The 17,408-nt window shown below is 44.9% G+C and overlaps 1 protein-coding gene across 5 annotated transcripts in view; it reads right to left on the bottom strand.

Annotated features, from left to right (window-relative positions):
- Positions 1-1,486: 1,486 nt before the first annotated feature.
- Positions 1,487-17,408, bottom strand: part of LOC125448632 (guanine nucleotide-binding protein G(I)/G(S)/G(T) subunit beta-2) — a 134,067-nt gene continuing 118,145 nt past the window's right edge. For all 5 annotated transcript variants that reach the window (XM_048524047.1, XM_059642673.1, XM_048524048.2 and 2 more), the window contains exons 7-10: positions 15,548-15,614; positions 13,743-13,944; positions 12,362-12,578; positions 1,487-8,338 (exon numbers count right to left, since the gene is read on the bottom strand). In XM_048524047.1, the coding sequence (XP_048380004.1) occupies positions 8,232-8,338; positions 12,362-12,578; positions 13,743-13,944; positions 15,548-15,614 (593 nt within the window). In that variant the 3' untranslated portion in view covers positions 1,487-8,231. The remainder of the gene's footprint in view (positions 8,339-12,361; positions 12,579-13,742; positions 13,945-15,547; positions 15,615-17,408) is intronic.

Raw genomic sequence — 17,408 nt, 5'->3', positions numbered from 1 at the left:
GGCTACAAGAGCAGCCAGGAAGCTATGAAGACTGTAGTGAATAACTCACCTCAGGACTCCCTAAAATCTGTCCACCATCTATGAGGCACAAGTCGGGAGTATGATAAAATACTCCCCACATGCCTAGATGAGTGCAGCTCTATCAACACAAAATGTTCAACACTATCCAGGACAAAGCAGCCCACTTTACTGGCATCACACCCCAAATATCCAATGTCTCCACTACCAGGAATTCCCTCCTTGACAGCTAATCCTACCCAAGTAAATGGACGGCATCAGCTCAAGGCAGCAGCTCACCACCACCTTCAAGGATAGTGATGAACAAATGCCGGCCCAGCCAGCGGTACCCACATGCCACGAGTGAATTATAACAAACACCTCAAGACAACAGTACACATTTCATACCTATTGCATTTTAAGTATCTTCACTGTTTAATGGATTAGGATGCATTCCAGTTTACACACAGCAAGCTTCCACAAATGACAAATTATTCTTTTGGGCCCAAGGGCATGGAGGCGGTTTTAAATATTAAAACAAAACTTTCTTCCAGTAACATCCACCAAATGGAGCAACAAGGTCCTTGGTTTGATGTATCATCCAAAACACAACACAGTGCAACATTCCCTCAGTGCTGTGCAGGGATTTGCCAGTTTGGATTATTAGCTCAAATCTCTTGGGATAGGCCTCCAACCAAAATCTCGATAATCCGAGTCACAAGTGCTTCAGCTGGAGGTGGTGAAACATTTGCCCACGGTTATATACATCACAAGTAGGCCATGCAGTCCAACTGATCAGTGCTGGTGATTACCCTTCACTTCAGCCTCCAACCATTTTTGTTCAAATTTAAGCTTTTCATGTAACCTTCCAGCCCCTCTTGTGGGAGTGAGTTCCAGATTTTCCTTTCTCTGGGTGGAAAGGTTTCTCCCAATTCCTGATTTGATTTCTCACAAACCGTCTTATACTGATGGCTTCTATTTCAGTCTCCACTCGATCAAACCTTTGTTTTAAAGACTTCCATTAGGTCACCCCTCTGTTTTTTCTCAAAAGAGAAGCAATCCACCCTGTTGATGCTGTGAATGTAAATTTCAGTTGCCAGTGTGAACCCATGTGTGCCCAGAGCGTTAACTTGGTTTATTAGTCCCCTGACTCGCCTGCTGAGCAGCAAATTGCTTATGAACGAAATCTGAAATAAAAGGCTGGCATCAGGAAGGGTGACCATGATCTGTTAATTCTATAATGTCTTTTAGAGAAGGAAATTTGCTGTCTTTACCCAGTCTGTCCTACACATAACTCTAGACCCACAGCAATATGGTCAACTCTTAAGTGCTTTCTGAAATGGCTGAACAAGCAGCTCAAATTTGTAAGCGAGGTGGGTGACTCATGATCACCTGGGAGCAGGCAGCAGTGCACACGAGACAGAAACAGGGACTTAGATAACCTCAAACAAGAAAAATGACTGATGGAGACTGAAACCAGTCAGAAGAATACAGAACACAGAACATTGCTTTATTCAAATCAAAGAGCAGAGAAAGTGAAAAATTCAAACATGTTTTGTCTTCACTTTGCCTTTGCTGAAATGGTGCCAGAACAAAATTAACCCAAAAAAGTATATATATTTTTATATATATTTATACTGCACCATCACCAGCCTCCGTAAAGGAACAGGGTGGTCAGGAAAACAACCCCATTCAATGCAAGGACAATTGGTAAAGATGGAGTGCTTGGGGTCTTTTAAAAAAAAATTGTACTTCTTAAAACACTTTTTAAAAAAAAACTGGCCCATCAGGACAGAGTTTACATTCTCACCCCTCCCTCCCCAAAATATCTAAATTCAGAACACATACCTATCATTCATTGACATTTTCTTCAAGAAATTACACAATGCAAACCCACCAACAAGAATAGCTACAGATAAATACAGTCTCTAAAAACATACGTTTTTTTCTTTTTAAAAATGTTTCATTATCCTTCAACACAACACTAACATTTGTTTCTGCAGCCCAGTGGTTACACTGTGCACAAATTTCTTCTTTTTTATATATAATATATACAAAGTTAAAGTCAGCAACATACAACAGCGGGCTTTTTATCGGTTTTAAGAAAAATGCTTTCCTCTCTTCCTTTTAAACACAAGCGACCTGTCTCAGTAATGGGTTTGGTTAGGCCGATACATGCTGCAGGAGTTATTTTTAAGAAATGGCTTTTAAAAATCTGATGAGTGGGGAAAGCCCAGCACTTCCAAAGTGGGAGGAGGATGGGAAGAGAGAAATGTATGGGAACCATAAACTATATTCAGGTCTTCAACAAACACGATGACTTTTGTTAAGAGAGAATTTTTATTAATATAATACAGGGTCATAGACTTGTCAGGTGAGGGAGTTTTAGGATTTTGACCTAGCACATCCTCCTCTCACTGGTATTTAAAATTCAATGGCAATCGCAGTGCTTAATCTCTCACCACCAATGTCCTTCAGCACTACCACTGACCAGAAACTGATGGACAAGCCATATAATGACCACAGCTACAACAGCCAGTCAGATGCTGAGAGTTATGCAGCAAGTAATTCACATCATAACACCCCGAAAGCCTAACTATATGGCACAAGTCAATCTACAAGATGCATTGCAACAACTCATTGAGAGCACCTTACAAACCCATCAAAAAGACAAGGGCAGCAGATATATGGAAACATCAGCACCCACAAGTTCCCTTCCAGGCAATACACAATTCTTACTTGGAAATATACTGCTGTTTCTTTACAATCACTGGATCAAAATGTTGGGACGGCCTAACAACACTGTTATAGCACCACATGGACTGCAGCAATTCAAGGTGGTGACTCACCACTTTCCCAAGTAGCAAGTGAGAATGGTTACCAAATACTGACCTAGTTACTGATCCCCAGCTCCCCTCAAAGAATTAAAAGAACATCACTGGCTCCTCCAAATTATCCTTTCCACTTTCTCACTCCACCCTGCAGCAGAATATCAAGTCCTGCCCCTTAGTCTCCCATGTTTAATCCAGCAAACATAACAGTTTGCAAAGTGTTAGCACTGGAAGGAGATTTCAGTTTTTCAACAGAACATTAAACCCTGGACATCCCCTTGACCCAAGCTTTTGTTCAATTGCTTTTAGGGTTTTAGTTGAGGATAATCCAACTGGAACAGGAGTTGGGACCTCTTGGTCACTATCTACAGCACATATCATTAGAAAATCTCAATGGATCATTTGCGCCTAATTTGTTGTCATGGCAGGGCTTACTAAACTAATGTATCAGATGTACTCAACTAGTGACACAACATCAACTGTGCATTTTACATATTAGATACTTTACAATCTAGCCAAATCAGCCAATGTTACCCCTCCTCCGTTGGCTACATCATACAGTGCCAAGTCATTGCAACATACCCCTCAACCGTGCAACTGGGCTCGGCTCACAATGAAGGAGAGTGTGGAAGGAGAAAAAAAAAGCAGGGTGGTTTGCATGCAGAAACCACCAAATGCCTGCTACAGTCTGTAGTCGACTGGACGCATCCATATCCCAATTACCTTTTGGGATAGGTGGAACGGCCACTCTCTAGAAAGATTCCTTGCCCAATCAAAGCAGGATGTTGTGATGACATTGGGCAGAAGAGAGGGAGAAGAAAGAGAAGAGAGAGAGTATTGACCAAGGTCAACAGGACATGAAGTATTATACTTGCAACTCTCAGACCCCATCTCTCAAGATAGGCTACAGTTAGGAGAGAATCTGTTGAATGATGACTAAATTCACCTGACAACACAATGAACAAAACGGATTTGCTTGAAAAGACAGCAGAAACTTTCACAGGTCTAGTGGTCCAATGACGGCTACTGTGCTTCATAGGATTCCCACTAGAGGTGGAACTTTCAAAAAAAACTATACTTTTAAGAAAAAACAATAAACCTTTCTTACACAATTGATGTGCAAACCTTCAGGCAACCAGCAGTAAAACTGTTTCCTATCACTCTGGAAACAAAGATGGCAGTGCGGTGTCTTTTTCAGATGGAGCAAGGACAGGCTCTTTACAGCCAGTGAAGTGCTTTTGCACTGTAGGAGGTGCAGCATCTGATCTGTGCAAAGCAGGATCCCAAAGACAAATGTGAAACTGGCCAGATTTTTGTTTGTGAACTTGGTTGAGAGAGAAATTTTGGCTATGCAAGAATGGAAGTGGATTCAAAAGTATATTAAAATAGGGAAAACAGAGATAGTATGCAGATCAGGCAGCATCCATTGCAGTCTTTTGGGGCATGAAATCTTCATTCACAAGCACCCCTACCCTCCAAACATCCTTTTCTTCAAACATTGGCAACATTTCTCCATTATGGGAAAGAATTCAAACATGCAAGGCACTGACTTGCGTCCTCCCAACAGGCAACAGAAAGATCTTCAAATAAGACAAAGACACAGTTGGTCAACTCCTTTTAAGAATGATCATATGGCTCTGGGTGGGGAGAAGTAATAATAATGAAGATTTCTTAAGCAGGCTGGATCTCACAAACAATAGCTGTCACCAGCGATCACCAAGAACTAGATTCTGCACTCACTCACTACTCTCATGCTCCCTCTGGGGTGATCAATACAACCAAATGACCTATCTAATTAACCATTCGACTCAAACTCAACGAACTGAGGGAACGGAGCAGTTGCACAGCATAGCTCAGCACAGAAACAGGACACGTGACCCAAACCAGTACTGGTTTTATACTTTCTTCTTTCTGCTCTTTCAAATCTCACCATCAGCACAAATCTCTCTATCCCATTCTCCCTCACGTTACTCTTTAAATGCATCCATACTCAAACTCAGTCTGAGAGTTCCCACTGTCCAGAGGGAATATTTCTCCTGAATATTCAATAGGATTTCTTGCCTTTTATCCTAAGGCCTCTAGTTCTTCTTTTCCCACAAGAGGAAACATTCTCGGGGATTCACTCAACCTTAATCTTTCTGCACTTTAAAGACCTTCAATAGGTCATTCGTCAGCCATCTCTTTTCCAAGACGTTCAGTTTGCTTAAACGTTCTTGATCAATAGCAGAATTTCAGAGAGTTATTCCTGAAGAGCACCGGAATATAGAACTTGGTCATTCAGCCCCTAGAGCATGGTCCACCAGTTACCTGGATCACAGCGGATCTTCATTTAAGTCACTTATCCCACATTATCCCCATTTTACTTGAAAGCTTTAGTCACACAAAATCTCTGCTTTGAATACGCTCAATGACTGGCTACACAGCCCTCTGTGATAGAGAATTCCAAAGATTCACAACCCCGAGTGCAAAAAAACCCTGCTACGTCAGTCCTAAATGGCTTAGTTCTTATTCTGGAACTGTGTTCCTGTTTCAGGAATCTCCCATGCTCCTTGCCAAAGGAAAAAGCAGGAAGCATGTTCCCATGCAAACTTCATCTTTTGCTTCCAGTAAGAACTCCAATTGCAGTCTAATACCAAATGCTGATTTACTGGCATCCAGTCAAAGATGAACACAAAGTTGAATTTCCTCAGGGGTTCTCCCAAGCCCCCACCCTGATGGTTTCACTAAGTGAAATGGCAACAGGTTGGGCTTCCCCAGTGGGTGATTGGAAAGTGGTTGTCTACAACCAGAGTCTGGCTGGCCACGATGGATTGGCAGGCTGCTGCTTTTATCACTCTCCAAGAATGTCAGCTGAAGATGTGGAATGTGGGGTTGGGGAGTGTTAAGAGTCCCTGCAAGCTAATATAGCAATTAACACAATCGTGAAGTGGACTGTCAACTTGGCCAAGCGACTGTAGTCCACCCACCTAACCCTTCAGTAGTGGCACCCCAATTTTTTGTGGGATTGCTCTGAGCAACAGTTGCATGAGTGATGATTATGGCACAATGCACCACTAGGTGCCCCAGGTCGCAAAGTGTTACTGACCGACATATTAAACAAATAAAGGAATAACAGTGTCTGTTAACCAGAATAGCACCATGCTTTGGCTCACTGCACGAACAGTCAGAAAGGCAAGGAAATCAAAATCAACACTGGTATTAAAGCAGATGTTTGATTGACTACAGAGACACGTCAAGGCAAGATTACAGTGGAACAAATTGCACCAAACCCTCTCTTTTACTTCAATACTCCCATTAAAACTTGACTCTTACCTCAGCATCACATCTACCTGAGGGAGCTGAGATATTCAGGTTAAGAGATGCAAGTCAGCTGGTTGTGGCAAGTTAACAACCCTGCTGCTCATGTACTGTCATGGTCAAAGTTCACAAGCACTTGTGAACAGTACAGGAGGGAATGTGTGGAGTGTATTCCAACTTTATCAATGCTGTCCCCCTCCCCCCCACCCCACCCCAATACACACACACACACACACACACACATATATATATACTTGGGAGAGGGCAAGTGTCAGCTGCACTTCCCAACAGAGACAAATGACAACCTCACAACAATCTTGGATGGGTGGATCGGCTCGTGGGGGTAGATGATGAGTTGATGAGGGTGAGCAGAAGATTATAAGCACTGTGCATATTGGCTAAATACTTCCCTAGATGTTTCCTCCCTTGTCTACAGCATGTTAAAGACGGTCAGTTACACAAACGCTGGATCGCAGGAAACAATGACCACCCACAGTTCTCATCTCTTCTTCCAATAGCTTGCAAGCACCGAAGAGACAGCTGCTTTTTACCAATATCTGGAAATATCCGCCAAGTATGATGGAGAGAGTCTTCTGTCTCCAGAGACTTTCATTTTGGGAAAAGGTGTGGGGTTGGTATCAGTGCAGGACATTTGTGATGGCTGGTTTACCTTGTACAGGGAACAAGACAGAGCACCATTCCCCCACGAAAAGAAACTCAAGTCATAGGCATCAGCTGTAGTCTGATTCTAAGGGCATGGGGAAATGCGGATGCCAGCCGCTTCATCACTGCAGTTGCCTCCTTTAATGGTCTCACTACAAAACAGCAAAAATAAAACACAGCACCAGGCCATCCAAGACCAATACCATCAGAGATGTCTCTGCCCCAGCCCTCTCCAATTCACCTATTACCAGAGGAAGAACTGCCAGCTGCTTCCTTCAAATGCTTTGGACTATATTGTCATCATAGGTAAGCACATAAGGAGCCTTCGTGTCAGAAGTATCCTGTTATTAAGTGAAAGTGATTGCTCTTTTATTAACATACAATGCAATAATGGCATGAGAATGGCAAAAAGGATTCACTTCTGCGATTGAGGAGGATACGGCACAGAACCAGTCAGGACAAGAGTTGTCTCTAAAGTTGCGTGTGTGACCTCTCAGACGTTCCATGCACAACAATGAACATACCAATGCATTGACTTCTGGTTTCAGAAGCTGCTGCCATGCACAGATCTCAGACGTTCGCACAGTGGGAGAAAGCAATTAAGCAGAAACATCGGTCAGGATTTGGCTGATTTTAAAGAAAGGGAGAAAATGCTAGAGGTAGGGTGGGAGTGAAGGTTGAAAGTTAAGGTGAGTGGGACTCAAGGGTGGAGAAGCAATACAGACAACAACAGCACATACCCTGGAGTGTCATCCTCACCTAGCACTAACCAATAGCTGTGATCCTTTACTGCACATGGGCCATTTATTTGTGGAAAATTAACACATCTCATTCACTGTGAGGCAGGACACGGGGAACAGAAGAGTAACATTGCTCAAAGGAGACATCAGTCACAATATGATTTTGAAAGAAACACACTCTCGCTCTCATGCATTCACACGCAAAACCTGGAACCAGGAGCGCACAAACAACAAATTCTGGTGACGAAAGCTTAGACCGACGCCAGTAGCTCACAAGAAATCTGGGTCAGTTTAAGTTTTTCCTCTTTTTAAAAAAAAAATTGATTGCAGTCTTTCCATCCACTTACAGTTTCTCTACCCCCAGAAAGAGCCTTGTGCAAACCATTTCTTTTTCAAGCCTTTTGCTTTGTTACTGTAGCAACAAATTTCACCCTCAACAGATTATATCTGTGGGATTTTTTGGGCGGGGTACTTTTTTTTGGGGGGAGCAGAGGGGGTAGGATCCATTTGTCACAGGCACATCCTTCCTCTTCTTCCTTGCCTCCCATGCCCTGTAGATTCTTCTTGAGGGGGAGGGTGGAAAGGAGGGAAGCTGGGAGGACAGGAGGGAGGGCGGGCATGAAGTTTTCAGAATCTAAATAATCGAGGCTTATTTTTTCTCTTTTCTCTCTTTTGCATCGATGACACCCACTTTAAGTCATGGTTAGTTCCAGATTTTGAGGAAACTGTCCCAAGATCCTGTTGCCACAGCCATTCCATCGTCCGTCACTCCCAGGCAGCTAACCCTGTTGTCATGGCCAGCCAAGACTCCTGCAAGGAGAGGGGTAAAGATTTGACAAATCAGATTAACCCAGACCTTAGTTAGCAGCAGCTCTCCAAACAACTTCCCAAACAACTTCAAGGTATAATACAAGTAATACGTGCTGATGGGATCAGTTCATTTAGCAAACAAACCTGAAGTCAAAATTCAGAGTTATTTCATAGTTCCTTGAGTCATGATTTATGTCACTACTTAATGAAACTACCCATGTAAATATCTTCAATAGAAGCCTGGATTGGTGGAAAACTGCTTACTGGAACAGCAATCCTAAGGATGGAGATCAAGTCCCACCACTTGAGGTCAAAGGCTGGAAATTCTGTAGCCAGAAACTCACCTCCTGACTCCTCAAAGCCTGTTTACCACCTAAAGAGCACAAGTCAGGAGAGTGATGGAATACTTGTCACCATCTAGATGAGGGCAGTCTCAACACACTCCGGAAGCTTAACACCATTCAGAACAAAGTAGCCACAAACCCTCCTAACTTGGAAATACATTGCTCCTTCTTTCCCGGGACGCAGTGTTATTGAGCAAGGCCAGTACTTGATGCCTGCCCCGAATCTGGCTTGCTTAGCCATTTCAGATTAAGAGTCGGCCGTATTGCTGCAGACCTGAAGTCACACATGGGTTTCCTCCGCTTTCCTCCCACAGTCCAAAGATGTGTGCGGAGGCAATGGCCTAGTGGTATTATCACTGGACTGCTGACCCAGAGATCCAGATAATGTTCTGGGGGCCTGGACTGCCACGGCTGACGGTGGAATTTGAATTCAGTAAAAATATATGGGATTAAGAGTCCAACAACGACCATGAATCCATTGTCAATTGTCAAAAACACCCACCTGGTTCATTGTATCAGAGATAATGGGAACTGCAGATGCTGGAGAATCCAAGATAATAAAATGTGAGGCTGGATGAACACAGCAGGCCAAGCAGCATCTCAGGAGCACAAAAGCTGACGTTTCGGGCCTGGACCCTTCATCAGAGAGGGGGATGGGCAGAGGGAACTGGAATAAATAGGGAGAGAGGGGGAGGCGGACCGAAGATGGAGAGTAAAGAAGATAGGTGTAGAGAGTATAGGTGGGGAGGTAGGGAGGGGATAGGTCAGTCCAGGGAAGACGGACAGGTCAAGGAGGTGGGATGAGGTTAGTAGGTAGAAAATAAACGTGCGGCTTGGGGTGGGAGGAAGGGATGGGTGAGAGAAAGAACAGGTTAGGGAGGCAGAGACAGGCTGGGCTGGTTGTGTGATGCAGTGGTGGGGAGGGGATGAACTGGGCTGGTTTTGGGATGTGGTGGGGGAAGGGGAGATTTTGAAGCTGGTCAAAGTCCACATTGATACCATTGGGCTGCAGGGCTCCCAAGCGGAATATGACTTGCTGTTCCTGCAACCTTCGGGTGGCATCATTGTGGCACTGCAGGAGGCCCATGATGGACATGTCATCTAAAGAATAGGAGGGGCAGTGGAAATGGTTCGCGACTGGGAGGTGCAGTTGTTTATTGCGAACCGAGCGGAGGTGTTCTGCAAAGCGGTCCCCAAGCCTCCATTTGGTTTCCCCAATGTAGAGGAAGCCACACCGGGTACAGTGGATACAGTATACCACATTGGCAGATGTGCATGTGAACCTCTGCATAATATGGAAAGTCATCTTGGGGCCTGGGATGGAGGTGAGGGAGGTGGTGTGGGGGCAAGTGCAGCACTTCCTGCGGTTGCAGGGCAAGGTGCCGGGTGTGGTGGGGTTGGAGGGCAGTGTGGAGCGAACAAGGGAGTCACGGAGAGTGGTCTCGCCAGAAAGCAGACAAGGGTGGGGATGGAAAAATGGCTTGGGTGGTGGGGTCGGATTGTAGATGGCGGAAGTGTCGGAGGATGATGCGTTGTATCCGGAGGTTGGTGGGGTGGTGTGTGAGAACGAGGGGGATCCTCTTTGGGCGGTTGTGGCAGGGGCGGAGTGTGAGGGATGTGTTGCGGGAAATGCGGGAGGCACGGTCAAGGGCGTTCACGACCACTGTGGGGGGAAAGTTGCGGTCCTTGAAGAACTTGGACATCTGGGATGTGCGTGAGTGGAATGCCTCATCGTGGGAGCAGATGCGGCGGAGGAATTGGGAATAGGGGATGGAATTTTTGCAGGAGAATCCTCCGCCTCCGCCGCATCTGCTCCCACGATGAGGCATTGCACTCCTGGGCCTCCTGCAGTGCCACAATGATGCCACCCGAAGGTTGCAGGAACAGCAACTCATATTCCGCTTGAGAACCCTACAGCCCAACGGTATCAATGTGGACTTCACCAGCTTCAAAATCTCCCCTTCCCCCACCGCATCCCAAAACCAGGCCAGCTCATCCCCTCCACCCACTGCATCCCAAAACCAGCCCAGCCTGTCTCTGCCTCCCTAACCTGTTCTTCCTCTCACCCATCCCTTCCTCCCACCCCAAGCCACACCTTTATTTCCTACCTACTAACCTCATCCCACCTCCTTGACCTGTCCGTCTTCCCTGGACTGACCTATCCCCTCCCCACCTATACTCTCTCCACCTATCTTCTTTTCTCTCCATCTTCGGTCCGCCTCCCCCTCCTCCCTATTTATTCCAGAACCCTCACCCCATCCTCTCTCGGATGAAGGGTCTAGGCCCAAAACATCAGCTTTTGTGCTCCTGAGATGCTGCCTGGCCTGCTGTGTTCATCCAGCTTCACACTTTATCCACCTGGTTCATTAATGTCTTTTAGAGAAGGAACTCGCATCCTTATCTGGCCTACATGTGACTCTAGACCCACAGCAATGCAGTTGACCCTGAACTGCCCTCTAGGAAATTCGGGATGGGCAATAAATGCTGCCTAGCCAGCGACGCCCTTATCCTATTAATGAATTTTTAAAAAGCTGGGCTTTTAGACAATCAATGATAGTTTTGTGGTCACCACAGAGACAAGCTTTAAATTCCAGATTTGATCAATTGAACACAAATTCCACCAAGCTGCTGTGTTGGGATTTGAACCCATGCTCCCCCAGAGGAACAGCACGGATCAATCCGGTGGCATTACTATCACACCATCACTCAAGGACTCATGGCCTGCTCCTGCTCTATTTCTGTACCTCTGTAGTTGCAGGCTTAGGTTGGTAGATGGAGTCATGGAGCAGGTTGCTGCATTCACTTCTGATACAAAAGATGGGTGCGTCTATGACAACACGAGCTCTGTAATTTCTCTGACATCACAGCTGCACACCAGATTGCAGGACATGATTGGGATCAATTTTACACAATGTAACTTGCTTCTTTTCTTTCGTTCGTGGGATGTGACAAAGACTATTAGAAATAATTTTAGCTAAATATCTAAATTTAATTTTATTCATTTAGGGATGTAGCCATGCAGGCAAGGCTAGCATTTGCCGTTCAGTGAGTTCCCTGCAGTGTGTGGAGGGTAGGAACAGCTACAGTGTTGTGTGGGGAGGAGTTTCAGGATTTTGACTTCGCGACACTGAAGGAACAGTAGTACATTTCCAAGTCAGGATAGTTGGTGGCTCAAAGGGAATTTGCAGGAGATGGTACTCCCATTGATCTGCTGCATTATCGTTCTAGATGATAGGAGCTGCAGGTTTGAAAGGCGCTGTCTCTGGAGACCATGTTGAGTTGCTGCAGCGTACCTTGCAGATGGCACTCATGGCCGCTACTGTGCCTTAGTGGTGGAGGGAATGAACACTGAAAATGTTGGATAGGGTATCAATCAAGCAGTATGCTTTGTACTGTATAGTGTTGAGCATCTTGGGTCTTGTTAGAACAGCACGCATCCAGGCAATTCTCTAGCACCAATTGTACACTACCAGGGAAAATAAGCTTACTTTTAAATCAGGAGACCTTGCTGCAGTTCCAGCCACAAGCTCAGATTGCTACAGCTCAAAGAGACCCTTTTTAAATGGACTTCTCCCAAACCCACTAGTCCTTACTTGCACACCTCCCTGGGCAGACCTGACTGCAATCGCAACAGACATCTGGCAGCAGCAAACCGAGACAGAGTTAGCAAACCACTTACCAGCACGGTCGCCCTTCATGGAGTCCCAAATGTTGCAGTTGAAGTCATCGTAGCCAGCCAGCAGGAGACGGCCGCTCTTGGAGAATGCCACGGACGTGATTCCACAGATTATGTTGTCATGCGAATACATCATCAGCTCCTGGTCTGCCCGCAGGTCAAACAATCGGCAGGTGGCATCGTCTGATCCTGTGGCAAAGGCATTCCCATTTGGGAAGAACTGGGGACAGAGAACACGGAGTGCAAAGGGGAAATGCCAAGGGATGGAGAAGAGGGGGCCATAAGCATGAGGGATCACAGGTATATAAGAGAGGGAGGGAGGGAGGGAGACACATTAGCATGTCACTTACACAGCTTTCTCCCACTTCTCACTGGCACTTCCAAGGGAGCAGCAGCATATCGTAATCACCATACGTTAACTAACCCTCTCTCCTTCCCATTTCCCGACACCTCTTTACTGACAGAAACAGAAATCAGCCATTCAGCCCAAGCCTGTTCCACAATTCAATAAGATCATGCCTTGATTCCAACTACCCACCTCTGCTCCCCATGCCATCACACCCTTACTAGATTTAAACTTAATTTGCACATTTTGAAGTTATAAATTGACCTTCACCTCAGCAGCTTTTCTGGGAGACTGCATTCCCATTTTCCAAACCCTTTTAATGAAAGGGACTGTTTTTTGTTTACATCATCACCAGTGTGGTTTTAGTTTTACGGTTATGCCCTGGACTCCTATATACTTTGTTCCTGCTCCCATGAGTATAAAAACAAACATGCAAAGAAAAAATTACCTCCCTGTTCTCTCTTTAATCATCTTTAACACCTCAATTAGTCACCCTCTTAATCTTTGACAATGGAGGGAACACACTTGCACTCTATCCTCATAGTTTAACCTTTTGGAGTCTTCTTTAATTCTGGTCACTGCTTCATTCACAAGATAAAATACAACCTTACTGAGGTGTGGTTCTCACAAGCATTTCAATGAATGAGGCTCTTGCTGACATGAGGCTCTATTACCAAGTATCATTATCGTGCCCTACATACTTTTACTTACCCCATCAATTACTTCTTGCTCCTGTGGAAGATTTCCTTAAAAATTACCTCTCAAATTCATCTTTTGATCACTCATCCTAACAGTACCTTAAGAGACACACATTTTGGTTATAAAACTTCAGCCTTGGGGAGTTTTGATAGCACTCTCTGAATGCGAGTTGTTGTCATATTCAACCTAAACCGTTATTCACCCAGTTGTATCTCTCTCTCAATCTTGCAGTAAGGGCCGTCCCTAATAGCTCTCATTGACCCCAATGCTTTCGCCCTGGCTGACTCCCCCAGATGGTTGGGCTCAGAGGGATGCCCTCGCATCATCAAGCCAACTTACACAAACAGCATTGATATCCGATTCGTGGCCAGTGAAAGTCTGCCGGCACATGCTGTCACGCACGTCCCACAGCTTGACCGATGCATCACAAGCTCCCGACACAAAAGTCTTGAAGTCTGGCGATAGGGAGAGGCTCATGACATCTCCGCTGTGGCCTGTAAATGTGGTTGTCTGCTGCCCAGTTTCAATATCCCACAGGGCACTGTGAAAATAGAAGGTGAAGCAATTTGCATGGGAGGAAAGGCCATGAAGCCATAGTTTTTTTTCTGAAAGTCAATTAAATAGCGTTTTACTTAGAGAGTGAAAAAAAGACTTGCACCCAAGAAAGTCAGGCAAAGGCAGCAACAATCTTAAACTATCATCATTCAACAGCAGGGTGGGGCGGGGGTATTTTTGGCCTCATGATATTGGTGATGCTGGCAAAGCCACATTTACTACACGCCCTCAAGGTGTCACTGTTATAGTTGCTCTGTTGAAGTAAAGAGTAAACAAGTGGAGAACCTAGAGCACATATAGCAAGAGACTGCTGGACGAATGAGTTCGTGGGTTGGAGGCTGACATATGGAATACTGCATCTGTAGATAAAGCCATCCAGAAAATCTATTTGCATTTATACTTAACCATCTCTGCTATGGATTCATTTATCAGGAAATGCCCTGACAGGTGTCAGAGACTGCTCCTTCTATATTACAATGATAGGACTCAAGTTTACATTGCGTTGGATCTGCCGAGCTCAGAATGGGCAGAGCTTGATAAGTTACTCTCCTGAAACATTACTGAGCCAGCTTTTTGACAAATGCACAACTTTTGTACAGGCTTTCGTTTACATTCTGGTGCGGTACCCCAGGGATGACAAGACTGGCTGAATTTAACTTGCTTGGCAGGATGTGGACTCACGATGCTAAGGATGCCAATCCAACATCACAACTGAATCCAACTGCTACAAGACTGAACCAGTATGCGGGGAGAGTCCAAAGACAATAAGTTCTTTGGATGAAGATCCCACCAGCCAGATTGGTGCAGTTTATCACACATGACTCCAAGTTTGGGCCAAAGTCCACTCAACCCACATGGGGGCATTGGACATCAATGCAGCCCTAAACCTCTTCAGCTTGTCAACCCTAAAAGGTCCAGTCTGCCCTCACTGGTGCATGTAAGAGATCATGGAATGTGTTTCCAGGATGACAGACAAGGCTGTCCACTCTGGTCCCTGGGCCAACATTTATGCCTCAGCTAACAACTTCTTTTAAAACAAAATCAAGTTATCATGTAGCTGCTTGCAGGACCTTGCTGTTTGCAAATTAGCTGTTGTGCTTCCTGCATTATTGAAGTGGAGTCACTGTTACAAAGTGCTTCGCTGGCTGCAAAGCTTTATGGGACAGCCAGAGGTTGCAAAGGTACTGGACACGTGCAAACCTCCATTTCTTTTCACCTTCAAATCTACTCCTTCAACCACTTTTCTTGGCCAAACTGGAGCCCAAACTGATCAAGCACCATTTTTCTACCTAAAAGGTGCTGCATCACTCTTCCATAAAATCATTTCTGGAATGTGCGTTTGCTTCGTGTTAGTTGATGAGCCCAGGTTCTAAACATTCAGCCACTGGCCATTCCACTGTCTGGCCAAACAATACTTCAGTTGCTCAGTTCCTTCACCTACTAACATCCCTAGGTTAGACCTTCAAAGTAGATCTCTCAAATGAGAGAATCAAATCATTCTGTAGCTTGGGAGAGAAGATTAGGTGAAGAGATAGCACCAGTTCAACCCAAACACCACGCGTCCCTCCACCTCAGGTCAACGAACTCACCAAGTTGTATCGCCAGAGCTCGTAACAATCTGGTTATCATCTAGAAAACGGCAGCAGGACAGGTAACCTACAAAGTAACAGATAATAACAGTCACCACAACAAGCACTTACTTCCCTGCGATGGGCACGACAGTCAAACAGTACTTCATCACCATATAAAAAAAGGTGGCACCTGCTTGCTAGGACAAACCTTCCAAGGGGGTGGGAGGTGAGGGATTAGGGAGAGGAGAAAGAGGGGGAATGGGGAAGGGGAGAGCTGGGGGTGGGAGTGGGGTGCAGACTCAGAGGGCGACGGGAGGGTTTAAAAAGGAGAGGAAGGAAGAGAGGGGGGAAGGAGATGGGGGAAAAAAGGGTGGAGGGAAAGAGGGAGAGGGGTTGTAGAGAGATGGATTGAATATTGCTGAAAACAGAAACATTTTGCTGAAGCTTTTTGCATCGCATACTCAGGACAAAATGCAAGAATGGCAGATTTCAAACAATTACAACAATTTATGCTATAGGAAAAAATAAGTGCTGCTTGGTTGGCAAACAGCCACTGATTAGCTGAGGCACTGCAATGAAGAAAATGGGGTACTATAGATTAGATTCCTGGGTAACTCAAAAATGGCACAAGATTGAAGATGTTCCTTTTGCTTCCAGCATATGAACATACATTAGTGCCATAATGCAAGTGGAGATGATTCTCCCGGTGCAGATATTAATGCACTTGACTTTGTTCAGCAACTTCACATTAAGAGCAATCTACTCCCGAGCCAGTTGTTAAGACAAAACCTTGTCACTTGCTCCATTTAGGAGATAGAAGGAACAGTATTAGACCCTTCTGTTAACCAAGCTTGATTTGCTATTAAAGGGCTAACACCCGACAGGGTTAAACCACAGCAGGCAAAGGGGGCTAGACACAATTTGATAGGTGTACCTGTGATGACATACAGTGTTCTGCTGGGCAGGACTTGCTTTTACTGTCTGTAAATTATCAGAAGTTGAGAACTGAGAGAAGGTGAGGGGCAATAACAATAGCCAAAGATTTACCAAATAGCAAAGTGAACTGACCAGTGGAAAAGGGAAATATTTAGATATGTAAATACAAAAGTAGAGTTTTGTTTTAAAAAATATATAGGCTTATGAAAGGTGGTAGTATAGGTGTATAGCACCATTAAAAATCGATCAAAAAATCAATTACATTCCATTTACTATCTCATGACAAATAATAAATGTGCATTGGGATCAGATTTTATAATTGGAGGCCAGAAAGCACAAAATCAGTTATGCTGAATTGCCAAATGTGCATGTTCTCCCATGGAAAGGTAGAGGAAAAGAAGCTGTCGGAACATTGCCAGTAAATTCAAAATCATCCTCCACTGATATAGTGGGCCATTCAGCCCATCGAGTCAGCTCACCATTTGTTGAGATCATGGCTGATCTGAAAATCCTCAACTCCCTTTTCCCACCCTTCCCCATAATCACGGATTCCCTTCGTGATTAAACACCTGCCTGTCTCAGCCTCGAATATACTTAACAACTCAGCCTCAACAGCCTTCTGCAGTGAAGAATTCCACAGATTCACCACCCTCAGAAGAAATTCCTCCTCATCTCTCTTCAATGAGTGACTCCTTACTCAAATTATGCCCCCTGATCTCAGACTCTTCTACAAGGGCAAACAACCTTCTGCATCTACCTTGTTAATCCCCTAAAAATCTTATACATTTCAATAAAGTCACCTCTCATTTGTTTTAAATTCTAATCAGTATAAGTCCAATCCACTCAACATCTCATAAGGCAGTCAGTCCATACCGGATGTCAGGCTGGTGAACTTTCTCTGGACTATCTCTAATACCTTTCCTTAGATAAGGAGTCGAAAACT

The sequence above is a fragment of the Stegostoma tigrinum genome, chromosome 45, assembly GCF_030684315.1.
Source record: "Stegostoma tigrinum isolate sSteTig4 chromosome 45, sSteTig4.hap1, whole genome shotgun sequence".
Taxonomy (NCBI): domain Eukaryota; kingdom Metazoa; phylum Chordata; class Chondrichthyes; order Orectolobiformes; family Stegostomatidae; genus Stegostoma; species Stegostoma tigrinum.
Note: the sequence above shows the minus strand (reverse complement) of the source record. Positions and strands in the feature narration are given on the sequence as shown.